Raw genomic sequence first — 18,175 nt, 5'->3', positions numbered from 1 at the left:
ACAATTCCCCACAATAAATTGTGATTTCCTCCCCTCATTTGCCAGAACAGCCTCCACAGAGAGCTGAAATGTCACAGAGGGGTTTTGATAAAAGGCCAAAAGGTCTGCGAGCACATTTTTTTGTGTTTTCTCTCCGTTCTCCTGCCCTTCATTGTGTCTGCAGGCGCTACTGCGTGTGCGTTGATTAAGAGCTCCCCGGGGGTTGGGCAGAAGGAAGAGAATGTGTTTACTACAACACTTTTATGCCGTATACAGTGTTGAGTTTGTGTTCTTGATTGAGCCCAGTAGGCCTTTCCAGATCGCAGCCTCTGCTCTCTCTAATCCTCCGGAGGTTAATTAACCAGGCTAGCTAACCAGCTAGCAGCCTCCCATTACATTAGCGGACAAACAGACCTATTCAACCTTTTATTGCCTGCGTCGCGGTCGTATTGCAGCTGGTTCGCAAAGCGAACAGACTTAAAGTAAAGCTTGCTGGTTAGCTGAGATGCTCTTGAGGTGGAGATGAACCCACGGGATGAAGATGTGGACGCTGCTTTGTACGGACCTGCTCCTCTGGCTTGGATCGCCTCCAAATAACAGAAGGCTGTTCTCTGAGTCTCGGTAAGGAACCTTCGCCACTTCGGATCTCTATCCAAAGTGAATTCACTGATGCGTTTATTTTCGATGCTTGGGGTTGTGTGCTTTCCTCTTTTCTGTTTTGTGTGATGTGTAAAATGTATATCATAGCTACCATAGCCTTTTGTAGTTACAGTGGGTCTTTGGATCCATCCTCCCATGCTGCCTAAAATAGCTTTTCGTCTGCCATGCTGGTAAATAATTATTTCTGACTCTTGCACAGATGCGAGTAAATCCACGTCATCCCCCAAAATCAACACCAAACGTTACCGAAAGCTGCCAGATGCCCTTAGTGGGAAATCACAGGCGCCTGTGTATCTCTGAGTTGCCTCACAGTTCTGCATCTATCGAACACATAACCTTTTGTGTGTGCCACCCGGCCTGTTAACGTGTCATTAGATACTGCACCGGGGGGGGGGGGTTCAGTACAGTGAGGGGTGAAGGCATATTTTCCCCCACGACTCCCCAATTATGATACGAAGTCATACCTGGTGACGTGCAATCGCTGTATTCTCGTGTGCACAATGGGATGAAAGGAGAAAGATGAAAGGCAGATTGGAGCCGCGTAAAAACCTCGTGGCCCAAAAAAAATAAAAGCAGCCGAGCTCGGAAAGAGACAAAGCGTCTCCGGCACAGCACTTGAAGCGGGGGCCTCGCTTCAGGCTTAATCTTCCTCGCGCTAAAACGGCGTGGAGATCTCAGCCATTATCTTTCTCCCGCAGTGAGTTGTCCGTGTAAAGAGCACACAATGCCTGTCTGAGAGCTTTCACTAAAGTGCTGAGGCTTAAGGAAAAAGGAGGAGCATGATTCATCGTGTTTGTAAGGCGAGAGCGTTATTAGGGCCAGAGTTAGGAAAGGGCCTTGGCTGCTGCTCCCCCACCCGGAGACGCTGTAATTGCTTTCGGCTGCACCTTGAGAATATGATGAGTCAAGTCAAGACTTTTGTTTGAGTGACTGAGCAAAAGAAAAAGTGAATTGTCAAGGAATCGCTGTGGAAACACAAAAGGGAAGGAGGCCAGTGGGGGGGTGGGGGGGGTAACGTATTAGACATCTGGACTCCTTCGTTTTTAGCCTGCAGTTCATTTCAGGAGTTTCTAAAAGCAATAAAAGCCCAGCGCACATCTTCCATCAACTGGGACTACGTCTCTTTCAAAGTACCACACCTCCAAAACCACCAGTCATGTACAGAGGAACCTAAACACCCGGCTGCCTCTGGTGACCTGATAACCTGGAAAGCTTGAGATAACGTTCACACAGCTATTGACTTGGTTTAAACACGTATTTGCCCTTCTGGTGATACTTTGACACAATATCGACAAGATGGATGTTAAACTTCATCCCCTCGGAAGCAGCTTCATTGGGTGAAAAGAAGAGCAAACGTCCTCGTCTGCACCAACAGGGGATGCTGGTAACAGTTGTTTGCATCTGGAATGAGCCATTAGCATAACTCTGAATAAAATGGGACGCATCAAAGCAAGTCACCCTCAGCCAGGAGCCGTTCCCTCTTTGGCTGTCCCTCCCCTCACCTCTGACTCTGTGACCCCCCCCCCCCCCCACAGTCGGCAACTTGAGTCATGCCACTAACGAGGGAACACAGACGTCTGTGTGAGGAGACCCAGGTTAGAGCAGAACACCGTGGGCTGTATCTGCTGAAAGAAGAGAGGGTGGAAGCTTCTTCACGAGGCCCGTCGGGTGTCCTGGATCCTTTAATGGGGCCCTTGGGCTTCGTCATACATGAGATCCATCAAATGACTCACAAACCCACACTTTCATGTTGCTGGGATGTCCCTCCCATTAGAAGCTCCGTTTTCTGTTCCCTCGAGAACCACCTGGGTTTTTTGCAATCCGTGTGCAGAACCCCCCCCCCCCGTTAAAAATCACAACGTGTCCTTAAAATTGAGCCCAAAGGCTCCGATTTCCTCAAATGAAACCCTGTAGTCCCACTATCATTTGTCTGCGTGATTAAGTGAAGAGATTTTTTTTCGTGTCATCACAGAAACATCTGTGACGGTGTTGAGATCAAAGGACAGAACCACAAAATGTCTGCTTGTCTCTGCAGAGAGGAAGTGACGGTGTGTTAGGAAGATACCTGCATCTCCTTCGAGATGATGCTTCATCCGTCTTGCATTCGATGAGAACAGGAGGGTTGGACCCATGAAGGCTCGGTCATGTCCGAGTGCTTCTCGTCCTCTGGTCGTACTACACGTGAACCTCAACGTGTTCTTAGCTCCGCTAATTCACGTCAGCTAAAGATTTCTTTTCATATCATTCTGGGATCGATATGGACTAACAAGCTTCATGGACAGCAGTGCGCGCTGCAATCAGAGAAGTATAATGCGATTTTTGCCCACAGAGCAACTGATTAATCCAAAGATTAATTTAATCAGTTTTCATAATAAAACATTATTAGCCATTCTCGCCTTTGAGCGTTACCTTTCAGCCCTCTGAAGAGATTAAACACTTCCCAATCACTTACCTGGAAGCAGTGGAGGAAGTCATTATGTGGAGTAGACGCTGTAAGTGCCGGGGATGCTGAGACGGAGGAACGGCCACGTTAGTGATTCCTCTGCAGCCGCCTGTCTGCAGCCGCGCTTCGTTCGGGGCTTATCTTCAGCAAACAGACCTTGATGAAACCCGCCCCGGGTCTCCAGGTGGAAACAAACTTTTAATGTGAAGAAGTGAGGAGTCAGAAGAAAACACCACTAATTATTCACCTGCGTTTCCAAATCTCGTCTGCTTGAAGCTAAACATCAGCTTTGACTTGTTGCAACCAACCAAAACCTATTTTAATAAAAGTGATATATATTGCTGATACGTTGGGCTGTATTTGTTAGAGCTTACCTTTAACACGTAACCTTGGTTAAGTGGTCAACTGTTACCTTTTGTATTTCATCAACATGATCCTGACATTTGATCGCATTGATTAAATGAGCTCTTGTAAATACTGCTGGTGACATCTTATCAGATGCTGCCGGATTTGCAAACATTTTCTGCTACGCTGCGCTACGATCTCCCTTCACAGCAGTTTGGTCTCGTTGTGTTTTACCGAGCAAACATCCATAAATTAGAGACAACTGTTGTTAACAAGCTGTAAACGTTCTGAATGTTGTTCTTCTAGTTGGCATGATAACCTCTCACCATATTCAAATTATGTCTCTGGATTTTCACCAAAGCCCAGATTTTTCCCCCAGGGGACGGTGTCTTTGGTTGACCTGGTTGAGAATATGAAGCAGAGCCGTAGGTAGAACACGCGGTAAAGCCACAGTTCAAATGTCAGCCCCCCAGGAAGCCCTATTCGTACTGATCACCTGGGCCCATTGTAAGCCCCCCCCCCCCCCCCCCCCAAGCAAGCAACTTCAAGGAGCCACCAAAACAGAATCAAGTGGAAAAAAGTAGAACGTATTTTAATGGTTTAGTGCTCGCTCTGTGACATTAACAGTGAGAATCTCTGAACATTTGTACAGCATCTCGGTTATCTGAAGAGCTCCTGCCTGCATCCTCACAATTTAAGGTCGATCGCAGCTTCTTGCAAACGCAAGTAAAAACCTGCTTGTCCGTTAACATGAAACGGCTCTGGATGTGATCTTTTACTTAAGCCCAGCGGCAGAGAAAGCAGTGGCTCTAACCACAGAAGAAGGTGTGGAGTGTGGGGGGGGGGGGTGATTAGCACCGAGGGGCTTTCACCCGACACCCAAGGGAGCCAACGGAGCAGCAAATGTGTTCCAGTTTACCACCAGAGAAAGGCCCTTTGTATCAAACCTCAGCTGCAATACTGTGAAACAAAAGTAATATAATATAGCAGATTTTTTCACGATATTGCACTCTCACCAACTTCTGCAATTTGAATATTTCAAAAGTTGCTTGAACTGCGTCTCTTAATCTTATTCTGGTGTTTTTTACTTGAGGCGATCGGTAACGGAGAAGCAATTTAATCAAACACGTATATTTTGATTAAATCCAAGCCACGTGGTTTCGGAGGATTTTCTCGAGTCAACACTGTTAAAGCGGTGACATTATACCTGAGCGCCCAACAGCCATGCACACGCTCTCCTGCCCACGCACGTGTGAAGGAACACAGCCTATGGATATTGCCTTTGAAAAGCAGCTCCCAAAGTGTTTCCACTTTACTCCCACGACTCGCCTTTCCTGCTTTATTCCAAACGAGGTGTTTAAAAGTTGCAACGAGACCACACAAGACTCGCTTTGTCAATTACTCAAAGTATGAAATGTGGATTTAGCATAAGTGATTATCCACATATATAGAGAGACACTGTCAGGTGTGGCTTGGAGGCGACACATGATACTTACATTACAGCTGAAATGTGTGTGTGTGTGTTTGTCAGTCGTAATTTGTAAGTAAATAGAAAATCAAACATGGTAGCATCTCATCATTTTTAATGAGTTTCTATATTTTCCAGTGAACTATAACTGGGTTTCACCATCTGCCGCCACCACAGCCATGAAGATTGTGGTGAGAAGATGCACAATAAGAATTGTCTTAATCAGGTCATCATCGAACAAATCAAGCTAATGGGGTTTTCATTACAACTAACTTTGATCCCAACGCGCCTTCGATCTGTTTCACCAGCAGAAGGAAACGGTACAGCGATTCACACCAATATTCTGGTTTTAGTCCTTCACTCTGTAACCGGTTACCAGCAGACACCAGACGGTTGGGATTGGAGTGCTGAGCACGTGGCGGCATGGCGTTCACGCTCGACGCCCCACGCTGCCTCCTGCACGAGGAACGCGTCGGTTGTGGAGTTGCGGGGGACGATGAGACTTCTCGTAGAGAGGGAAGCGACAGAGAACCACCTACCGCTGCAATCCAGTCAGAGCAAGGAGCGGTGTGTTTGTTTTGGAAAATAGGAGGTGCAGACGCACACCCGGGGAGCCACTAAACACTTTATGGGAATCTGCAACATGACTAAACAACAAATAGAGACTCCATCGCACGTCTCCATCCAGGGGAAGACGACCGCAGGAAGGCAAAATACCTTTTCTACAGAGGAGCAATCGCAAGCCGCTCTGAGAGGAGACATTGCCAAGCGGCGTGGAACAGGGCAGGAAGGCTACGGAGGGCGATTGAAAGCACTCAGAACAGGATTAGTAATCTATCAAACCTCAGAGATAGCAAAGAGATAGAAAAGGTTCCTAGAAAGGATGTTAGAAGACGTTGGCCACTGCAGCCGCAGCCTGGTTCCCTCTTAATGGTGCCATTAAAAACATATACCTTCATATTAATCACGTGACGTGCAGCAGCCGAAATCGCAGGATACAGATTATGATCATCGTACCTGTTCTAATTGATTGTAGAAGCCTGGATATACTTCCACATACCGAACTAAACTGCCAGCAGTGTGTTCCACTGTTTGTAGCTGAGGCAGATGCCTCGTATTTAGGCGTCTTTATTGCTGCTCTGGGGAGAGCAGGGATGGATCAGGGGGGTAAATGTGGTGGCAAACAATTTCACTGATGTTCAAAACATGATGTGAGCTTTAGGAAACACATCCCACAGTGTTGGGAATGAACGTGCACGGCATGAAGTAACGTAGATGTAATATTGACTCAGGCATTCCAGGCAAGTATCAGCAGGACGGTCTGTTTCTTTTTTCTTTTTTTTTACCACCTGCTGTATCTTTTATTTTTTTATTTTTTTGCTGCACTACAACAACTGAATCCTGTGACCTGGTCAGTGTCCAATAAAACGTTGTAATCTTTGAATGGACTCTGATCCCACGGGAGCTATGAAAACAGATCACTCAAATGAACCACAATGAAGTCTGCTGCAAAGCATTATGGACCAACAGCACCTATCATACCTCATAGTATAGTCACCACCCGCGCATTATGTATGCATGCGTGCATGCGTGTGTGCATCTCTGTGTCCGTCTTCCAAGGCCGACCTACGTTTCCCTTGACTCACACTCGCATACATGTCTTTATTAAAGCCTCAATATGTTACGCCTAAAGATGATTAAAACTAAAAGAGAGAGAAGTTCATACACGGAGGAACCAAGGGCTGAAATTAAGGAATACGTTGTCTTTTCCAAAGCACCACCAGCGGAAGAATTGAAAGGAGTTTAATGGCATTGAGCTGTGAGGTCATAGGCCAGATCTCTTGATTGGCTGAGGAGCCAGAAAACTAAAGAGGAGGGAGACAAAGGGGGACACAGAGAGGGAGACAAAGAGCAACAAGCACCACAAACGTAGGAAAGAATTGCACACAAGACGAGATTGAAAACAAGAAGTTGTGAATCCATTTTGATTCAGAGGGAGAGAGGGGGAGATGCCTTTCAGATATTTACCAGAGTGTGCTGTAACACTGTTGTGACGTCACGGAGATGCGTGTGTTGGAGCTGCATGTGTCCCTTTCTGACTGTGACATGAATCATTTGTGTGTTATTTTGGGCATAAAGCCTTTGTCGCCGAAGACGAGTGTAGAGTGAACAAATGAGGCTTCATGAACAAATGCCAACATCTGTGATGAGTTCCTAAATCTGACAAAATGTGACAATATTAAGCTCCAAATTAATATCAAATAAATTTGTATGAGTAAGTATGAGGCTGTAGTGCATGCAGTGTGTTTCTATATTACTGAAAACCATCCCCTCAGCACAGTCCACAGTCTGAGCTCATGCACTTTTGGCAATATGAAGCGTGCTCATTTCATTATGCTGCAGCAATTCTGGTTGTTGTTTTCTGAAGTTTCCGCTGCGGGCGTGTACGCAGTCAGCAGCACACGTCTCCTAGTGGCTTATTGTGCATATCGCTGCCTTATTTCGGGGGGGTTTTGTTTTTTTTACAATGCAGCACTTTTTGGGGGCTCATGTGTGGGAGGAGGGTTAAAGGGGTCTGCAAGTCACCTTTAACTGTCCTTGTGGTTGAGTCACAGTAGCACTCAGACCTGATGTAGGCCCTCCTCTCATGAGCCCACACAACGTGTTAACCGCTGCCGCAGATGAGTTATCTAAATGCAGAGAGGGAAGAAATCTACTGGAGGTTCTGCTCCACCTTTTCAAAATGCTCTTTAGTCGTGGGGGCTGAATAAACAGGCCGTGGACCCATAACAGGTGGTGCAAGTTTAGGATGAAGTCCTTAAAATTAAGAGCGGATTACGGAAAGGAGACTAAAGGAGCCTGAATGTTCTCCTTTGTCTGCCGGATACTGGCTGCAGCCTGCTGTGATGCAAGAAGCCGTTCCTTCACACCTGCAGCGCTCAGGTCGAAGCCTCTTTGTTGGCAGCCGTGTACACACACTGCTACTTGTACCCATGAGCAATACATGGCATTCCTAGCGGCTTCGGCGGCGCCGTCGTGGGCTAATCTCTCTGTGGAGGCAGCAGGTGGAAAAAGAGAAAAGAAAATCCCTTCAGGCATCAGCGACTTATCACTGAAGCAATGCGTGAAATGTCAAATGAAAAATGTGAAACCTGGATCACTTTGTGTGCTAGTTGTGCGTTGTCACATCATATCTGCTGCCGTGGTTAACTCCCAGTGGCTGGTGGGTTTATAATGTAACTCACCGATAATATAAAGCAGTGCTCAGATGTGTGGTTATTGATTCTTGCAGATCGAGTGAGGTGAGCTACATTTTATATTTAGTTCTCCAGATTACGTGTTATATATTTAAGTGTTGGTTAGGGTGTAGATGGGGAACCATGATTTATGACTGTCTGTACTGAGGTGGAATCTTAACATGTTTAGCTATTTAAAACATCACCTTCATGCTGCATTACAGGTGATGGCTATGTGGAAGGATCCAAGTTATTATACACGTGAATGTGTATGATTTCAATCCATTATTGTTAGAGTTTATTCAGTGTCGGATTCATGAAGCCCAGACAAGTAGTGATTTCATTAATTAAAGGCGCGATGCAGAAATGCAATATGAGATCCATGTGTTTAAGAATATTTTATTAAGTAATAAAAATGAGAATCCCAGGGTTTTTGCAACTCCAGAACCAGCGTTTCATATTTACATCAAACAAAATCGTTATTAGTTAAAAGTTTAAGTCTCAGTCATTACAAAGAGGTAAAGAGAAGAAGGGGAGGAGCTGGGAGGACCAATAGAATCACAGTCTACATCCTGAGTCAGAATGAATGGAAGTAAAAGGTGTCATTTTAACTGGGAGAAATACACCACATTAAATCTGTTAATATGCAACACATTCTTCTCTAACGAAGTGACAAATTGCTTGATTTCTTTCCTTTTTCACTTGTCACTTTGTAAGTGTAATGAAACGACAACGCTCTATTCCCCTGAAGTCATTAATTCCTCTCGTAGCGTCAGTCCTACTTCATCCCCATACATATAATTACCCAGTTGTGTTACCCCTTGTCACTGAAGTTCAGAACTAGTAATAGCTATTAAACATGCGACCGGCCCTCTGGTCTCCGAGAGGCCCCTTTTCTTCCGGATGAACGGCCAGCCGTCAGTTTGATGCAGCTGTTTTGACTCCGTCCCTAAACGAAGGGTTACCCGACGCACAAAAGGCCAGCTGAGCGAGTGTGTGTCTCATTAGCTGATTAGTGGAGCTTTGACTCCGCTCCGCGAGCCCGGCAGAAGGGCAATTTGTTCACAGAAGCCTGTTATTGCCCCGAGGCTGTTGACCCCAGCTGTGGGTCGCACAACCCGCGTCACATGACCACAACCGTCTCGCCGTGTGTGTGTGTGTGTGTGTGATAAGATTTGCTGCACTGATTCTGATTTTTGAAAAGGTCTTTAAAAACAGAACAATGACCGGCAGCAGTTCCTTTTTGAGAGATTTTTCTTCTGCTGCTTCTTCCATTTGACGTCCGTTCCTGTAAATCATTTGTCTTTAGAAAAAAGAAACGATGGGATTGTGTAATGGTATCCAGGTCTATCAGATTGGTTCATTAGAGAAGCACCAGGTCATTCACTGCCCTTTACAAAGATCCTTTCCATAATGGATGACGTCTCTTCCCTCTCATTGGCATCCTTTCTGTTCCTCGCGATGTTCTTTTGAGAAAGTGTGTTGATTAAACACGGTTCACTCTCACTGTGAACCAACCTGCAAGTTAATAACACCTCTCCTTCAGGGGAGCATCATCACAAGACACCAACCTCATTCAAATAAAATGATGATTTAATAACTTTCTCTCATAGTGACCCTTACGAGGATTAATCTTATTTATTAGTTATCTAGGAAACAAAGAGCTCCAACCCTGCTGCAGCATGCGCTGTGCTGTTAGCAAACCACAGTCAGCACCTGACCCCGACAACACCAATCGCCCGTCAGATATTAAGTGCTGCATGGAGCTGACACTCACCGTGCACGCACATCTGTGCACACATCTGTGCGGTGGAGACTTGTCTCGAATGCGCTGCAGGAATGCAGTGTTCTTTTTCTCAACCCTCCCTTTTTAGTGCCTCCTGCTGTATTTTCTTTCGCTCCGGGTTGAAGTCGATCACGGAGCGATTGGAGGCATCGGCGGGAGGGCAGCCATGTCAGATTCTAATGTACGTAGCTCCCTCTGCATGATTACACATAATGCTGCTTTCATTATACATGTATTCTTCACACACACACACACCCCTCTGCCCGCTTTGCTTTTAAAAGTGTCTCTTCCTCCAAGGACCAAATATCAAAATGTGACACTTTGATTGTGCTTTTTAAGGGCTGTTGATAGCATGCCACCCTATTGCTGTGTGAAGAGGGAAGGCATTATGTGCAATGATCAGCGCATGGGCCCATCACACACAGTGTGAAAACCTTTCCAGGGCGGATAGACGCGGGCCAATTTCCTAAGTGGCTTTTTATTGGTTGATTGCACAGAAGCCAAGTTGTTATCTAAATCCTTAAACTACTCAGGCAAAATAAAAAGTGCCTTGTGAGCGTTCCGGGTGTTCAGACCTCACGTGGAAGCGTGTTTAGAAGCAGTGGTTTGTGCTGCAGGACGCACACAGAGCGCAGAATGACAGGCAGCGTCATTGCTTGTATGGAGCCAACGTGAACACTCAAATACATTTAGAGGTTCCACCAATAATTCATGTGCACTTTAACTGTGCCTTCATTTGAATTTGTATGTGTCCAAGATCACGTTTCAGATTAACAAGCAGCCCTCCTGTAAAGTCAGGTTCTTCCGTTGAGTAATTAGATTTATCATTTAGCATAATTACTGCCGCTCCACACTGGAGGGTGTTTAGTTGGTAAATAATTTGAAATCAAACATTCCTAGTGGGTGTCCACTGTGCCCAGCAGGGGAAAAGACGTCGAGGAGTGGACTGACCCGTGATTGCTGCGTTTAATTTGTTCCCATTAGAATGTCCATGTTTCAGTCTGCAGCTTAAAGGGGAGACGCAGCTGAGCTCTGTGACCTACGTGTTGGTCCTGCTGTTCATCTGACAAACCTCTACGTTTCACACATCCAGACGAACGCAACTAAAACAGGAGCACATTTCTATGAATGACAAAGTGTTTGTCTGAACAATGTGAGGCGTGAAAAAATAAATTAGCGAACGTACAAACTCTAGGAGATCAAAGGTGAGCAGGGTGAGACACGGTGACCCTGCAGGCGGTTTGCTGCCCAGGGAGGGGTCGCATCTCCTGAATACAGCGTGTGTGTGTGTGTCCCCGACCCCCCCCCGACTGCGATAAATTCTCATGCAGCACAGCTCAGCTGACGAGTTTGGAGGTCACAGCTAAACGAGGAGAACATACATGTAATTCATTTGATTTTAAGGAGCCAGGAAGTAACGTCAGCCTTTGTTCTGTCACGGGAATCCTTGTCAAAAAGCACTAGAGACGGACATCACCCCGTGTGGCCCTCCCACCCGTGGGCCCGAGGCTGCTTTGGAAAGCAGGAAGCGGCGTCTGTTGGTGGAGGAGCTCCGCGTGTTTTAGCCATTAATCTGGAAATGAGTTTGTGATGGGAAAACAGTACTCGCTGCGTATTAAAAGTGGCTCTGTGCACATGCTCAAATACTCCAGGGCGATGTCAGCATACAAATGACCCAGCAATCATCATTTTCTATCTGTATCCGAAAATATATTCATTTCAAGTGTTTATGTTCCATCTATAATGTGCCCTTTTACGGCTTTCTATGGTAAGTTATATTTATGTTTAATACACATCCCGAGCATGTTACTGATGTATTACTGCAGAAAGACCGTGTTACTGGTCAACATTAACATACAATAATGAATGCAAAGCGTCCCGGCTGGTTTCAGTCTGCTGTCCAGGCAGCAGCTCGAGGTGTGTGCCCATGTGGCTGAGACCTTATCACTCAACAAATAGAGCAACAGAAAAGGCTGAAAAGGAAGAAAATAAGAGATGTTTTAGTGACTGGAATATGTACACTAAGACGTCTCCTTGTGGAAACATCACGCATGTTTTTCTGCTACCAGACGCTTCCCTTGATCTCACATTGTCTTCATTATGCCGGTTATCCACATTAATCAGAGACACTTACAGCAATGCAAGGTACACTGCTAAAAGGATTTCTTTCCTTCAAGGCCAAGAAGCCGCGGTGAAATCAAAAGGGTTTTTGTTAAAGAAAATTGATTTTGAACACTTGTATTTTGTCTTTTTCATTTCGAAGGGCAGCACAAAAAATCTGAACCAGGTTTGTTGAAAATACATTCATTACAAGTTTGTGTCTCTGTGGAAATGATCGGGGACGTTATAAGAAAAGTAAACATTGGTTCCCCAGGTCGCACTACCTGGAGTGCACTAACACACACACACACACACACGAATCGTCAAGTTAGAATTCTATTTGCAGAAGCGGCCTCGGGGCAGCTGCCTCTCTCCGTGCATTATCTTCCCGTGCACGGGACACTTCAGCCGGGCCACTGATGCTGCTCCTGCAAAGAGATTCTCTCATTCAGCAGGTGAAGAGGTCAGATCACAGACTCACTCGTACTCTGATTACACACTCTCACAGAGACGCCCAATCATTACGCTGATTAGACACCCTCTTAGTAAACCATTCAATCATATGCTGCTGCCATTTATGTGCACAGTTTGTGTGAGTGTGTGTCCAAGGTGGCCATTATGTGGGAGGAATCTGCAGAAGGTGACACGAGAAAAGCTCTTGTATAGAAATGGGCGTGTGTGTGTGTGTCACAATCACGTTATGTGTCTCCAGAAACATTTGATCGCTGCGTTAAACAAAATAAGTCTATTGATTGAATCACTCACGCGTGCACTGAAGGCTTGGATTGGGTTTTGTTAATAACAACCCTAATACCGGAATATACTGAATATTAGTCATTTTAGATCAACACATGAACTGAATACAATGAGGACCTGTGATGGAGAATAAACAGATAACTGTTATTTATACCTTGATGCTTAAAATGCAATTGAGTCGAGGCTTAAAAAATATTGATCCAACTCCTTAAATTGCTCTTTGCTGCAATCGTTGAAACTCCCCAAAAGGTCATTTTCCCACATTGGTTCACAAAATGAAAGATAACAATAACAGAAGCAGTTATCTGGGAAGACAGGCCGAGTCAATTGGGATGTTAACATGAACATTGAGCTTTACGTGGGAGGGAGGTGTGAGGATCGTCTCTGCTCCACCAGTAGACTGCATCAGAGACCAGGCCGAACCACAGGGACATCGCTCCACCAGTAGACTGCATCAGAGACCAGGCCGAACCACAGGGACATCGCTCCACCAGTAGACTGCATCAGAGACCAGGCCGAACCACAGGGACATCGCTCCACCAGTAGACTGCATCAGAGACCAGGCCGAACCACAGGGACATCGCTCCATGCAGCGTGCAGCGAGGGACAAGCAGAGACACAGAATGAAGGGGAAAGCAATGCATAGAAGTAAAAGCCCAAAATGCCACCAACACATTCAAATGTTGGACAAACACAGCGGATGACGTCATCGTATAGAGAAACGTTTGAGATCAGGTCAATGTTTCCTTTTAGATGTTTCTGCCATAACATTATATTTGTACCACCATCTGTGTGCGTGTTAAAGGCCCAGAGAGACATTTAGATTTTTCCTCTTGTGATTTACATTTAGCACAGGCCATGAAACACCAAATGAGGCAGAGATGGTGTGCAATCTCCTCGTCTGTTTGTGGCAAGCAGTGCATCCGTTCTCTGAATGCCATCTTTTTGTTTTTCTCGGTAATGTATGAGCAGGTGCTTGTGTGGCGCACATGAGTATACGGCAAATACATTACTCCAGATCAGATGGAGCTTTTATTTCATTTTCATCTGCATACGTCATTTTCAGTTTTCTGTCATTACTGACTGAAGATACTGTAGGTGAGTCACATGTGTGAAAGAAACACGGTGGCAATTGTGTAAATGGGTTTTTCCTTTAATTATTTGAATTCCAATGTGAAATGTCAGGCAGGCGGACTCCATCCCATTAGACTTAGAATGGGTTTGCAACCATATCCACGATAATTGATTTTGCACAACCTCCATTTGTTTGAATATATTTTGTGAATACATGTTTTGGATCAAAACAGACCTTTAGTTTACTGTCTTTGTAGTAATTGTTGATGACCTCCAACCATTTTGATCCTGAACCCTGAATAAAAAGTATTTATTCATTTCATCGTGGATTGCTTTCATTCTTCCACGTTTGCATGTATGAAATAGATTCTTCTGGAGAGAGGGTGCAGTATGTCTTTTAATAATGTCCAACAGAAACTGGTTATACGAGAGAGAGAAACAGCCACTTCTAGTAGAGATGAAACATGTTTGCACAGAGTGACAGAGGTGTTTTTTCCATTCTTAGTTTTGAAATAAACACACAAAAAAAACTAAACTAAAGACACATACATCATATACCAAACTCACCAGGGAAGCATTTTAACCAGCACTGCTGGGCTTTGATCAGAATCTCACGGGGGGAAATGAAAACAGAGCAAAAACATTGATCTGGAGGAAGCAAGAAAAAGGTGCTCTTTATTTCCAAAGAGCAAAATATAGAATGGGGCAGTTCAGCCTCTATTTGAACTGATTAAAAATGAGAAGAGCATGGAAACAATGTGATATTTGTGTGCACCAAGGTCGATCTAATTCTACCTCACAATACTCTAATGCACCCAGGGCTGCTCTGCTCTTTACCAGTGCTGTCGTGTTATTTGTATATTAGGTCTAACCTGTCCCCTTCTCTCCCTCTCATTTCTCTCCCCTTGTGCAGAACCGTGACAGAATGGTCGACTGTCTGAGCAAAGTCATGCTGCACACGGTCGTCTCATGCTGGCAACCGTTCCTGGGACTGGCCCTGGTGGCCGTCTTGGTGGGCTCCACCCAGGCCTGTCCCTCGCGCTGCGAGTGTTCAGCGCAGACCAAGGCGGTCGTCTGTCACCGCAAGCGCATGCCCAGCATCCCGGACGGCATCCCGACCGAGACCAGGGTCCTGGACCTTAGTAAGAACAAGCTGACCATGATCAACCCGGACGACTTTTTTGTCTTTCCTGGGCTCGAGGAACTCGACCTCAGTGGAAATATTATTAGTTATGTTGAGCCCGGAGCTTTCAACGGACTGTTTACGATGCACTCGCTCAGTCTCAAGAGCAACCGCATCAAGCTGATCCCTCTGGGCGTCTTCACAGGCTTAACAAATCTTACCCGACTGGATATAAGTGACAACAAGATCGTCATCCTGCTGGATTACATGTTCCAGGACTTGCACAATCTAAAGTATTTGGAAGTGGGGGACAATGATCTGGTTTACATTTCTCACCGTGCATTCAGTGGGCTTTTGAGCCTGGAGATGCTAACCTTAGAAAGGTGTAACCTCACAGTTGTACCCACCGAGGCCCTTTCCCACCTGCATAACCTGGTCAGCCTCCATTTACGTTACCTCGGCATCGGCTCTTTGCTTCCTCACTCGTTCAAAAAACTGTTCCGCCTGCGGAATTTAGAAATCGACAACTGGACTTCACTGGACAATGTGCCGGCCAACGCACTGCACGGCCTGAACCTGTCCGCTCTGTTCATAACCAACACCAACCTGTCCTCCTTCCCTTACCAAGCCTTGAAGCATCTACCCTACCTGACGAACCTCAACCTGTCCTTCAACCGCATCGGGCACATTGAAGGCAGGATGCTGGTGGAACTGGTGCGGCTTAATGAGCTCCATCTGGTCGGAACTCAGCTAACAACCATTGAGCCGTATGCCTTCCAGGGCCTGAGGGGGCTTAAAGTCCTCAACGTCTCTCACAACCGACTGGATACGCTGGAGAAGCGAGTCTTTCAGTCCCCCGAGGCTCTTGAGGTTCTTCTGATTGACAACAACCCCTTGGTGTGTGACTGTCGTCTCATGTGGATCCTACAGAAAAGGCACTCCATCTTCTTTGGAGAATCACAGCCGGAGTGCAGCACACCTGAAGGTATCCGTGGACGGCCTTTTAAAGAGTTCAAGGAGACTCTCTTGTCTTACTACGTCACGTGCACCAAGCCAAAGATCCGTGAGAACAAAACACAAGTGATTACTGTGGACGAGGGCCAGCAGGCGATGTTGAGCTGCAGTGCCGAAGGAACCCCGAGGCCCCTGGTGTCCTGGCTGTCGCCACGGCGACGGGTCCTGACAAGCAGGAGCCACGGAAGAGTCACTGTCCACAACAACGGAACGCTGGAGATCAAGTCGGCGGAGGTGCAGGACGGCGGCGTCTACCTGTGCCTCGCCTCAAACAGTGCCGGGAACGACACCCTGATGACTTCGTTGGCGGTGAAAAGCCTGGGATCACTGTACGCCAACAGGACCCAGTACTACACCGACCCCAGCAACGCCACCGCCAACGGCACGGCCGGTGTGACCCTCGGCTTGGACCTAAAGACCATTTTAGTTTCAACCGCCATGGGGTGTTTCACGTTTCTCGGAGTGGTGTTGTTTTGTTTCCTGCTTCTCTTCGTTTGGAGCAGAGGGAAAGGAAAACATAAAAACAACATAGACGTTGAATACGTGCCTCGGTCAAAGTCCAACGGCACTAATGTTGACTCTGCGGAGGGACAAGCCGGTCCTCGTCGTTTTAACATGAAAATGATGTGACTTCTTTTATAAATCCAAGGTTCTGGATTGTGGAAACGCCCAAAGTACAATGTATTTTTTTGAAAATCAGACTACTGAACTTCCCACTGCTTCAGGGAGAACGGTAGTGAAAACATTTTGGGCATCAAAATAAGATTATCAGTATGTAAAATCACTGGATCTTTACATAATGCTTGAATATACCGTGTTTCAAATGAAGAAAGTGGCAGTAGGACGACCTCTGACGACCTCTGACTGCCAGCGGGAGACTTCTCCAACATGGATAAGGAGTGAATACTTTTGCCGCCATGGGGACCTGAAGGGGTGTCATATATCAGCTTTTTGAAGTTTATATGCCCAAAAAATGGACGCTTCAGTTTTACGTTGGATCTACAGACTTGGCTGAACAATGTACAGTAATATTTGTAATTACGCTATTAACCTACTTTGTTTAGTCTTGCGCCATGCTTATTCACTGAACAAGTCAACGAAACAGATCAACATTTCCTATGTTCAATACTTTGCATATGTGTACTTAATGCTTCATTGTGTACATGTGTATCCATCCAAAAGAACTATTCATAGCAATATTCATGGGATGCATTAGCCAAAATTGATATAACCTTCAGACTTTTGAAGTTTTCATGGATTCATGAAGGGCTTCTATGGGTGATCACATGTTCCAGTTTCCCCAACTGACTCCTAGATATTAATAAATATATATTATTTATCAATGAAAAAAAAAAGAAGAAAAAAGATTTTATTCATGGACAATGTTGAGCGTTTTACAAAAGTCCTCAAACACTGTTCACTTGAATGAACAAAGCGGTGACCCCGTATCGGTTGAAGTACCTACATGAACCACATTTTTTGATTTTTGTCCATTTTAATTACCTTAACTGTAAATTTGCTGGTTGGCAAAGTACATCTGTCAATTTTACTACAGTGACATTTGCATAACTTTCCAAAGTATGGAATTTGGACTTTGTTGTGGTAGTTCCTCATTTTGTTGTTGAGTCATTTAGATTGTGAAAACTTCAAAGTAAAAGTTTAAAAAAAAATGTATGTGAAATAAATGAAGATGTATTTGTACCAATGAGTCCGACTAACTGGTGGAAATCATGAAGAAATCTTCTCTTTTTTAATCTTCTTTTGACTATTGGGTAAAGAAGTTCTACTCAAAAATGATTCATAGATCAAAGTAATGTGTTTTTAATGTGTCCCATGACACATTTTTACTTTAGCGTTAGGGTGCGTCTTTACTTCCTCGTAGAAGATTGTTGGGTCTCTGTATCTTCTTGAGTGTGGTCAGGACTTGCTTTTATGAGATAACTTCAACTATTATTTAAAGCTAAATAGATAAATTGTTATTAATTGAAAAAGGCCAAATCCGGTCAAAATAAGGGGATACAATCGCTAAAGCTTACTGGGCCTTCATCCTCTTTTTAATGACTTGGAGACAGTTGCATAGACTTAGTTTCGGATTAGTCCCGGCCTTCGACTGGTCTTTGGTTGGAACAATTTAAATATTAAGAACATCCCCCCTCCCACCCCCTGTCTGAGGTGAGAGCTTTTGTCTTAG

The 18,175-nt window shown here is 45.3% G+C and overlaps 1 protein-coding gene across 2 annotated transcripts in view; it reads left to right on the top strand.

Annotated features, from left to right (window-relative positions):
* The window catches only part of lingo2 (leucine rich repeat and Ig domain containing 2), a 128,694-nt gene extending 111,009 nt beyond the window's left edge, over nt 1-17,685 (top strand). For both annotated transcript variants that reach the window (XM_037461183.2, XM_037461182.2), the window contains one exon: nt 14,761-17,685. In XM_037461183.2, coding sequence (XP_037317080.2) covers nt 14,773-16,614 — 1,842 coding nt within the window. In that variant the 5' untranslated portion in view covers nt 14,761-14,772 and the 3' untranslated portion in view covers nt 16,615-17,685. The remainder of the gene's footprint in view (nt 1-14,760) is intronic.
* Nucleotides 17,686-18,175: the final 490 nt, after the last annotated feature.

This window comes from Pungitius pungitius, chromosome 2 (genome assembly GCF_949316345.1).
Source record: "Pungitius pungitius chromosome 2, fPunPun2.1, whole genome shotgun sequence".
NCBI lineage: Eukaryota > Metazoa > Chordata > Actinopteri > Perciformes > Gasterosteidae > Pungitius > Pungitius pungitius.
This window is presented reverse-complemented; position numbering and strand designations above follow the sequence as displayed.